General features: G+C 44.0%; 1 protein-coding gene across 2 annotated transcripts; it reads right to left on the bottom strand.

Annotated features, from left to right (window-relative positions):
• Positions 1 to 231: 231 nt before the first annotated feature.
• MIS18A (MIS18 kinetochore protein A) lies at positions 232 to 8,391 on the bottom strand. 2 transcript variants are annotated; one of them, XM_075910730.1, is made up of 6 exons: positions 8,092 to 8,391; positions 7,894 to 7,960; positions 6,415 to 6,537; positions 2,210 to 2,303; positions 1,121 to 1,210; positions 232 to 357 (listed from the first exon to the last, which is right to left on the bottom strand). In XM_075910730.1, exons 1-5 carry the CDS (start codon positions 8,297 to 8,299, stop codon positions 1,133 to 1,135), a joined length of 570 nt encoding a protein of 189 aa, XP_075766845.1. In that variant the 5' UTR covers positions 8,300 to 8,391; the 3' UTR covers positions 232 to 357; positions 1,121 to 1,132. The 2 variants fall into 2 exon arrangements, with proteins under 2 accessions (XP_075766845.1, XP_075766837.1); XM_075910722.1 differs by having other exon boundaries at positions 232 to 1,210; positions 8,092 to 8,390.
• Between the last annotated feature and the right edge of the window lie 2,265 nt (positions 8,392 to 10,656).

A 10,656-nucleotide genomic window follows, 5' to 3' on the forward strand; every position in this document is an offset into this window, starting at 1 on the left:
ATCAGCAGAAGATATGCAAATTCCCACTGAATTTGCATATCCCCTTTCGACACTTTAGCGTACTCTAGATGAGCCCTGACTGGTTATGAACAGAGCATGCCACTGCCTCCTCACAAATCTGTGGTAAATTAGGTTACCTAGGTTACACATTACCTAGGTTACACATTTGCACAAAGTTTCAAGGGCCAGAAAGTGCATCAAGTTCTGAAGAAAGCTAGCAAGTCATTGAAGTAGTTTCTTTATTTTTATTAGAAATGTATTTACAAGACTTTAAACATTTACATTGATTGCCCAAGTATCCTTGTTCCATTTACAAGCTTACAGTAATCCTAGGTTTTTCAAGATTAGAGCACAACCCTTTAAATAAAAAGAATTACAAAATGTATCAGCACAAATTAATCCAGACTACAGCACTAAAGTATAAGATAAACTCAATATATTTAGTTAAGTATACATGTTAAACTTGTTCCTCATCTCAAACAAGGTCAAAGGACTTTTCATAATTATTTTAAGCTCTGCAATAACTAAATTTTTTCCACAATGCAAAGTTTTTTCAAGTTTCCAGTAAAGAAAGTTAGCAAATTCTGGCCACAGCTAGAATGCAGAACCTGCTACATTTGCATCGTACTGTTCAATGCTGTGCAGCACAGGTCAAGGGAAGGCTGTAAAAATAAATTTAAAAAAGACAAACAATCCAATAGTTTTTCCAAGAAAGTTCAGGGCTGGCTTGTTACTTTAGTTGCTAAAAATTTAACAGACGTCAGTTCAGCAGATAATTTTGGATGATTCTCAGATACCAACAGAAGGGCAACCTAAGTTATACCATAAGATGAATTCCAAACAGCATTAGCCAGCTTCAGGAGAACCTATTTAACTACCCTTTCAGGAAGTTGCCCAGAGCCTGGGCAGACACACAAAAAAAATATCAAATATAAAGGTGGCATGGATTTATGCCAGCAGGAGGGAATTTTTTAAATTTTACATACATCATCCACAAATCACTGTTGTTCCATTAGAAAGACTAGCGCAAAAACTGCATCAGTCACTGGAAGGCTTTTGCAGGATGCCAAAATATTCTAGAGATTAAGAAAGCATGTGGTCCCAGTGATAAGATACATACATGACGTTTCTTTCAGCTGTTATGACGTGATGCAAAGCTTGATTCAACTATAGACAGGCGTGCCTCAAGTGCTTTCAGTATGGTTTCCGCCTGTTACATTGGAAAAAGTTTCCCAGAAATATGAATTTACAAGACAAAAAAAACCAACACCATAATGCTACCCCAGTGATTGCTATAAAACTAGTATGGACTGCAGGAGATACCATTACATTTCTGTTTTAATCTTTCCTCACCATCTTCACTGAAAGGAGTTCACATAATGTTTGGCGCTTCAGTTAATTCTGACTATTCCAGTAAATGCATTTTAACATCCCTAAACATGTAACCATTGAAAATTTCAGCAGTTACACAGCGGGGGCAGGTAGGGCATCTCCCATGTACACTCTTCCCCTCTGCTGCTGCCTCTGTATCAGAGGCAGCACCACAGGGAGGGAAGAGAGGGGCCTGCATGTAATACAGGCTCATTGGTTAAACACATATACTGTTACACTTTCACATCCCTAAATATGACAATTTATTGCAGCAATGTAGCCACCACAGAATTATCTGACACTTAGCTTAAAGTTTCACTATGTTTAACTTATGTAATACAAATTTAGCTTCTCTCAGAGGTTTCCTCCATCTGTTATCTTACTTACTGTCCTGGCTACATGATTATGAGTAATAATAAGGGCATTTTCATAGCTATAAAAAACAATTTTAAACACCGGAAAAATATTTCAAGTTTGCTTATATCAGAGAGTGATTTAATGTTGAATTGCATTCTACCTTCCTTAGTGAATCAAAAATATATCAGAATTATTTCACTTTATGGCTTCAAACCAAACTGGTCAAAAACGCAATAGTGAAAAGATTTGTCAAAATTGTATCTAGAGAAACTCTGAACTACTACACACAAAAAGCTATAGGTAACTCTAGAAAAGTGAAACATGACAATGATAAAAATTAGATCAGTTTGACTGAACTCCTAGGTGTTTAAATGGAATTATTATTGATATTATTGGGATTATTATTAAGTAGGATATTATTGATGGCTGTAAGTCTTCTTAAATTGTAATTACCTCTGAATTACTTAAAATGAAATCTTACCCTTTCCAGTGCTTCTTCTAAGCCAGCTCGACTTTCAAGAGTTAAAGGTTCATCATCAGTTATAGCTTGTTTTTCTGAGGATCCTAGGATGTAACTAGTCATAATGTGAAACAAGGAAATAATCAACTTAAAGGACCTGTTAGCAATAAAAATAGCTCTGACAGAAAGGGAAGTGCTGCAATGATCAAAACATTCATGCTGTTAATGTGAGTAAAATACTGATTTTTTTTTAAATGAACAAAATCAAGTCATACTGGTTTATTTTAACTAACATTTCAATAACTAAATTATGACAACTTATGTTAGGCCTCAACTTAATGTGCCCTATCAAAGTAATACATAGTTGTGAAGTTTTAAAGACTATCAAAATCACTGAACTAATTGAAGTTATTGGACACATCTGGAAACAGTCTACTGAAGTGCTAACCATCTTTAACAGTAGCTTCTTTTGCAGGTATAGAGAATATTTTCCTCATTTTAGTTTCAGTCTAATTGAGTTCAATGACTGACTTTCAAAATTAAACTAATTGGGAGTTGAAAAAAAAAATGACACTGTTTTCCTCTTCCAATCTCTGAATAAAAGCTATTTGAGAGAATGAGATAGCCCTTCTATCTAACCTTTACATGACGGTTCTTTGAGATGTGTGGCATGTGTCCATTCCTACGTAGGTGTGTCCATGCCCACAGTACAGTTGCTGGAAATTTTTCCTCTACCAGTATCCACCATGTCAAATCTAGAGAACTCTGGTGCTGAGTGAATATGGAACCAGTATAAAGGAGCCTGCCGACCTTGTTCTTTTAGTTTCCTCTTGACAGCTACCTCCAAAGAGGTTACGGAGAGTGGATCTTGGAATGGACACGTGCAATATATCTTGAAAAACAACTGTTATAGAAAGGTTAGTATTTTTTTCTCCTTCTGTGTCATTCCCATATAGGTAGCTCACAGGCAGTTGCATAGGAGGTGGGTTTGGAATTCAAGAACAGGCTGACTGCAAGATTGCCCAGCCAAAGACAAAAACATCTCTGGCCTGCTGAACTACCGCACAGTACATTGTTAAGAAAGACCAGAGAATATCAAAATTGGATGGTGTAATCCAGTTTTATTGTGTTGAGGATGCAGAAGTCAAACATGAGCTTAGTACAGGCATCCAAATACTAAAGGCAATTGGAAAATAAGGAGGGGAGCTGAATCAGATGCAGGGGGATAGCAGTGCCAACATGGAACATGTGAAAACAAGTGTCTTCATTATCCTCAGTGTCCACGTCCAGGTTCAGTGGAGCCTGCTGTTGAGAACAGGAGGAGGAGATCTGCATCTAAACCTATTTTTCCTTCTGTGTTGGTCCTGCCTAGAAAGCTGATAGAAGTAGCATAGCAGTCTGTCTATTGTGGCCCGTACTGCTTTCTGGACCGTGCCAGCAAGGTCAAGAATCCCTCAGATTGCAAGGTTGCTTTTGAGTCCTTTTGGGACAATGCAGCCTGCTATCCATTTGCTTCAAAAAAGAGCAATATTCCCTCAGATGGGAGGCCCTGATCTTTTGTTGCAACTTGTTAAGTAGTCCCAAGGAAGCAACCATGAACTCCTTTGCATTGTCACCACAGTTGCCATTGACCTGGCTGCAAAATTAGCAGCATAAGCCTCAGAATTCCCTTTCTTGATAAGGAAGGAGAACTCCTGCATGTAGTATTGGAAGAAAAGAGGGTTGGATTTAATCATGAACTCCCACATATTAAAATCATAGCAAACCAACCATTCTTGCTGGGTCATTATCTAGAGTCAAAGAATACGTCTCCCATTCAAATGAACCAAGGAAACTGGCCCTCTTTGCCTTAAGCATAGAAGCACTTTATCTGGTGGCAGGCACAACAAGGATCCCAGAGGAGAGTGAGGGGGGGAAAAAGCAATTCAGAACTTCAGCTGTACAAAATGCTTATGCTCTGTGCACTTTGCTGTCAGAGGGAGGCAGGCAGGGGTTTGACAGAGCCTTGATCAGTTTCATGATGGTATCCTACAGTGTGGCCTTACCTCTGAATGATCTCACTGGTGATAAGGTTCCATTAGACTACGTGCAACCTTCTTGACCACCTCTGCTTGGATACTCACATTTGAAGCTACCTGCTTTCACAAGGCCTATGAGGATTTGTCATCTTGCTGAGGGCTGGCCCTTGGTGTCACTAAGCGCCTTGTCTGGAAAAGCCACTAGGACAGACTGCAGTCTCTATAGTTTTCTCCGAATCTGCCAAGACCTACTGGACTTCCTCCTAAGGCTTGGTACCAGTCTCTCTGCATGATGCTGGGGATGGTCTCTCCACCTAAACCTCTTGCTCCACTCATCTGAAGTGGGTTTTGCCCATGAAAGCTCATAATATATATTTTTATTAGTCTTTAAGGTGCTACAGGACCACTCTCTGAAAAATTTCTCTCCTAAACAGAGTACAAGTGCCTCAAGAGGTTGCCTCAAGAAAAGAAAAATCCTCCAGGGTTCCAAGAGGACCACTATATCGTTGGCAGGCCCCATGGATTCTAGCAACAGTGCTTGGGGGGTGTACAGACCTATGTGGGAATGGACATGTGCAAGCACTCAAAGAACTGCTAGTTCTACATTTGAAGGACACTGTGATTAGAACCAGTTCAATTAATTAACTACACCCAATACTTTATTTACCTTCTTTATCTAAAGGAATTATATTCTGTGCATCTTTAACTAAATCTGAATTTTCACAGAAATAGTGCTTAAATCACAAGTAAAAGATTAACTATATAAATGTACTTTAAGCTATATGACTGGTTAACTGTAGATAGTATATCTCTCTGGTTAGCAAAAAGCACAAAATTTAGTATAAAGGCTACATTTAGTTGCAAATCAACATATTTTAATGGTTACCAACCAATGAAAATGAACACTGCCTTAGAAAGAGAAATGAAAGTACAAATTCAAAATAAGATTAAGAGATTTAAATCAGTCCACCAGTTAACTAAATCCTGGACTAAGTTATTGTGTTTAATGAAAAATGTTTTAAATCAATTGTTTAGCATAATGCAAACATGTTTTTAGTGCTGTAGCTACATCGGCACCTGAACTTCAGGCTTTAAGCAAAAGGCATCAGCGCGCGCGCACACGCACTTTTCACCATCTCATTGTCATTCTGCTTTTTCCTTGAGTTTAGATAGAACAAATTTTACTTAAGATGGATCTGAATCCATTTGCACTTAGTGAGCAATCACAATGGCATCTGTGTGCAGAGTCTTTCAAATGAGACTGGAAGTAGAGGCACCTTCTGGTTGCGTTGGGCACCTAGTGTAATTTTATACACTTGTGAGTTTTATTATATAAAAGAACACCCAAGAATATGTAAATATCAGGTATTGGGCAACATTATACATGGAATATTTTCACAACCTTAGTCCTGTGGTAAGGGAGACATTAACACGGGGTGGGCAATAGATGAGGGGCCATTCCAAAAACTTGGGAAGTGGTCAAGAGCTGCACTTTTCTATGTTAATCGAGGGAGTGTGGGATCTGGGATGGAGGTTGAGTGAAGGAGGGAGGGTGGAGTGAGGGACTGGAGTGTAGGAGGGGGTTCAGAAAGTTAGGATTGTGACCAGGGCAGAAAGTTGGGGGGAGGAAGGGGACAGGGTGCCAGGTGCAGGTTCTAACGAGGAGGCACTTACCCTAGGTGACTCCCAGCTAACAGCCTAGCAAGACTTGCATGTGATCCAAGTAGCCAGCAGCTTTAAGTAGGCATCTCTGCATTACACACCTCTTGGGGAAGGGGAAACTTCACACATTTCTAGCCAATTGGAGCTACAAGACTCTGCTGAGGTGCGGGCAGTGAATGAAGCCTCCATGCCCCGACATGGGGCCCTTGGTGCTGTGATGTACAAGCACCAACAGCTGGCCACTTTGAAAGGCACATGGGGGTATAGCAGGCACGGTGCCTATTCAAGGATCAAGACATTGGCGACAGCCCATATTTTGCCTGCTCCACAATACAGAATACTGTTCTTGAACAAAAGGAGATTAGAGGAGTAATCCATAACCTTTCCCAAATACCCTCCCACATACTCACCTTAATACAAGCTTAATAATAAATATCTGATTGCTAAAAGTGTTAAGTAATGAACCCAAACTACCTGGCATTTAATCTAAAAGGCAAAAATCAATTAGCATATTTGACAACTTGAATCATTTGGTCTCATCCTTACCTGTCAATTGAGTCAACACTGAAGCAAAATAAATCTCGCTTATAGTCAAGATGTTTTGGGGTGCATCTGTAGATGTTCCCAAGGGTCATTGAACAGCCAGAGCAGAACAAAGTTTCAATCATGCTATAAGCAAATATATAACCACTTGTTTAGAAAGATGATTTAAATTGATTCCAATTCATTCACTTCTAATCTTACTTCGAAGAGAGTATCCACTACCACTGTGTCAGTAAATCACATTAGGAAAAAAGAGTGAAATGTGGTTATGTAATGCAAAAAATTACACATATTCATGTATATCTGTTTCATTTCATTCTATGAATCAGTATAGTCATGTTAGTCTGCAACTGCAGCATAATGAAAAATGTTTCAAATATGGCAGCTATATCAACACCTGAACTTCAGGCTTTAAGCCAACAAGGCCAATGCATCAGCACACACACATTTTACCATGCATTTGACAAAGTGGTTTGCCCCAATAAATCAGTTAGCCTTTAAGGTGCCACAGGATTCCTCATTTGTTTTACTCATTCCAAATATATAACCCTTGAACCCTATGCATGATCTTAGCAAGGTAAATTACTCAGCTATACAGCAGAATACTTTAGCCTATACTAGATAAAATTGACTTCCAAACTAGTATTTGGATTGAAATTTTTGGTAACTCCCTCCCAAGCAGTAACTAAAAGATCCTTATCCTATTTGGGGTTTTATGATTATGAACTGAATAAGTTTTCTTCCATTTTCATTCACCATTTAAGATTTGTGCAGGAGACATTTGAAGTCACATAATAAAACCCTTCTGATTGGGAGCATCGTTTCAGTGGCATGACCAATAGCAGCACCCATGGTGCACCATTACCCGCTGTTTCAAAGCCAGACCTCAAGAAGGTTCAGTCTGTGGCTGGTATCCACTGTGCCTATTCAGGCTGCACCAACCCAAGGGATATGTGCGTACTGAGGAATTGGCTTTGTTTTGCTTAACGAATCAAGTGCTGACTAAGGATGTAACAGAATAACCATTTAAACAGTTAACTGATCACTCTGGTGTTATCGGTACGGGAACGGTTACATGCAGGTTCCTGCCCCACTCTTGGGGAGTCAGCTGCCATCCTGCACCATGGCCTCTGTATCAGGGCTTACACTGCAGGGTGGCAGCCAGCTCCTTAGGAGCAGGGAGCCAGTACATGTCAGGAGCCGGGAGCCAATGCAGGCTGCAGGTGCGTGGAGCTGCTTTGAAGGTTTTCACCCAGTTACCCGCTTTTTAACATCCCTAGTGTTGATATAGCTACGCCATGGGCAACGCCTCCTGCTTCTCCCGTCTCGCGGCCGCCGTGCCCCGGCTGCTCTCCCCTTCCAGCAGTGGGGGAGGCCAGCGGTAGGGGGCTGGGATACTTCGGGCACGCCCCGGTCGTCATTCAGCGGTGCCCGCGACCCTGGATGTCCCGGCTGCCAGGCCCCTCGGCCCTGCCCACTCACCATCCGCACTCGCCGGGCCGGCTGGAGAGCTTCTGCTCCTTCTCTACCGACACGTTGGGGGAGGCGCCTGCAAGAGACAGGCGGGACCAACCGTCACTAACGGCCGCGGGCGGGCGGAGCGGAAGGAACGGGCTCGGAGCCGGCGGGGGCCGGCAGAGATTCGCTTCCCCCGCCAGCCTCGCGCGCGCGGGGACTCACTGCGCAGCAGGACGCAGCCGGTCTCCTCCTCGTTGGCCACCCAGCCCAGCGTGTCCCCCACGGGCCGCTTGCAGCCGGCGCACAGGAACACCATGGGCAGCTCCTCCGGCTCGTCGGGGGCCGCCGTGCCCCGGCTGCTCTCCGCCTCCAGCAGCGACAGCGACGCCTCCAGCCCCGCGCCCGGCGGCACGTATTGCGCGCCCGCCATCCCCCACCTTCAAACCGCCCGCCGCCCGGAAGCGGAAGCGGCGCGCACGAGCGGAGCGCAGAGGGGCAGGGACAAAGAGGAACCCCTGCCGGCGAAGCCCCGCCCCCTTCCCTTGTCTGAGCAGGGCGGGGACGGAGAAGAGCCCCGCCCCTTTCCGGCAGTGGTGGGGGCGGGGCTAAGTTCTCCTGGGTGCCGCGTGTCATATAGGGCCTGTGGCGCGTTTGCCCAGGTGACTGCGCCCCGCGCGCCCCTTGCGGCAGTGGCCCGGCCCGGCCCGGCACTGGCGGGTGGGAGGCGAGGGGAGGGGAGGGGAGGCTGCTGTTGCCCTGCCAGCCTGTTTTCCAGTCTAGGCTGATTTCTGGAACCAGTTTACGGAGACTGTGCCCCACCTGCGCTAGGGCAATCCTGCCACTTCAAGAGCCAAAGAGATCTATCGCCCAGCTGACCATGCCGCGCATGGCCACCCCGCCAGATTGGGCAGGAAGACATTCACCATCATCATCATCAACAACCACCATGGGCTCAACGCCCGTTGGTGTCTGATGCCTCCACTGCTGAGTCACTTAGTTTCTGTAGACTAGCTCCCCACCCATTCTCTGTGCAGTCTGCCTCTCCAAACTGGACTGTCCGTTATGCCGAATACCAGGGTCTTAACTTTTCACTCATTGTTCATTCTGCAGATATGCCCAAATAGCTGTAACTTCCATTGTATAACCTTCTGCAGTAGGTTTTTTTTTTGGCTGTATCTTCCTATATAATTCCTCGTTGGTGACCTTCTGCATCCATCATATTCTCAGTATCTTTCTATAACTCCTCTTGAACGTCAATATCCTTCTCTTTGAATCTTTCATTATCACCCATGTCTCACATCCCTAAACATGCTGCTAAATACACACATTTTCAAGATGCTCAATTCCATTCCTAAGCTAATCGCTTTACTTTTCCAGATCTTATCCATCAACTTCAAACTCGCTCTTGCTTTCGCTACTCTAGTCACTATTTCCTTCTTACAGTCTAGATCATATGTAATATTGCTCCCCAAATATTTGAACTTCTCTACATTCTCTAGTTTGATCCCATCTACACTGATCTTCCTTCCTATTTCTTTATCTCCAAATACCATTGTCTTTGTTTTATCAATATTCATAATCAGTCCATACCGCTTCCCTTCCTCATTTAGCACTTGCACTGTTCTCACTAGTTTCTCTTCATCTTCCTCGATAACTATAACATCCGTGAACCTCAAATTGTTAATTCTCATCCCGTGCACCAATATCCCTTCTACCTCTTTCTTGATCTTGTCCATCACACTCTCTAGGTGTGTGATGAAGATACTCAGCGATATCAGATCTCCTTGTCTCATATTTCTACTCATTCTAAACCAACTTCCCAACTCTCCAGTGCGCTTTTCCAATGCGCTTTTTGCAGTGTGGAGGAGCTTTTGCGCAAGAAGCCTGCGGTCTAGACGTAGCATCACTGGGCAAAACACATAGGCAATGTTTATTCTATTAGCTATGATATGTAGCTGTAGTACTGTAGTGCAGATCTTTCCTACATCAATTTCCCTCCTTAGATGTGTTACCAACCTCAATGGAAGAGTTTTTCCACTGATATACATCAAGGCTTATGTTGACCAAAATGCAGTGATCAGAATATGAATTTTTCATAGTCCTGAGTGATGTAGCGAAGTTGATCTACGTTTATACCAGGCCTTAGACCAAGAGTGGGCAATAATTTTTGATGGGGGGCAGGCACTCCCAAGAATTTGGTAAATAGTCAAGAGATGTACTCTTCCATGATATTAATGGAGGAGGTGTGGGATTGGGCATGGAGGTTATGTGTAGATGGGAGTTTGGGGCAAGGGAATGAAGTGCAGGAGGGGAATGGGATCTGAGAGGGAGTTTAGGTCCAGGGGATTGTGACCTGGGGCGGGGTACTGGGGCGCAGTGTCCAGAAGGAGATATGGGTGCAGGAGAGGATTCTGACCTGAAGGAGAGGTTTTGGAGGGGGGGTGCAGGTTCTGGGAGGGAAATGTGACCTGGAGCAGGAGTGCAGGAGAGCGAGCAGGGATTTGGATTGTGAAAGGGATAGGGAATTGGGGTTGCTAGCTCTGGGAGGGAGTTGTGACCTGGAGGAGGGGTGCAGGAGGTAGTACAGGGTCTGGGAGGGCGTTATCACCTGGGGCAGGGATGCAGGAGGTGTGCAGGGATTTGGGTTGTGACTAGGAGCAGAGGATTTGGGTGGAGGGGCTGGGATGGAGTATGGGTGCAGGAGTGGGAGTGCAAGTGTTTGGATTACATGGCGTAGAGTGAAGGAAGGGGGCATAGGATTGGGGGGAGGCAGGGCTGGAGTGCTGA

Source organism: Pelodiscus sinensis, chromosome 1 (genome assembly GCF_049634645.1).
Source record: "Pelodiscus sinensis isolate JC-2024 chromosome 1, ASM4963464v1, whole genome shotgun sequence".
In the NCBI taxonomy this organism is placed as follows: domain Eukaryota; kingdom Metazoa; phylum Chordata; order Testudines; family Trionychidae; genus Pelodiscus; species Pelodiscus sinensis.

Excerpts from the sequence above, each read along its gene's own strand:
- MIS18A (XM_075910730.1), bottom strand. The coding sequence starts at position 8,299 with ATGGCGGGCGCGCAATACGTGCCGCCGGGCGCGGGGCTGGAGGCGTCG. Across the intron at positions 6,538-7,893 it reads CGGCCCGGCGAGTGCGGATG|CATGATTGAAACTTTGTTCT; the intron begins GTGAGTGGGCAG and ends ATTTGCTTATAG. Across the intron at positions 2,304-6,414 it reads AGTGTTGACTCAATTGACAG|TTACATCCTAGGATCCTCAG; the intron begins GTAAGGATGAGA and ends CATTATGACTAG.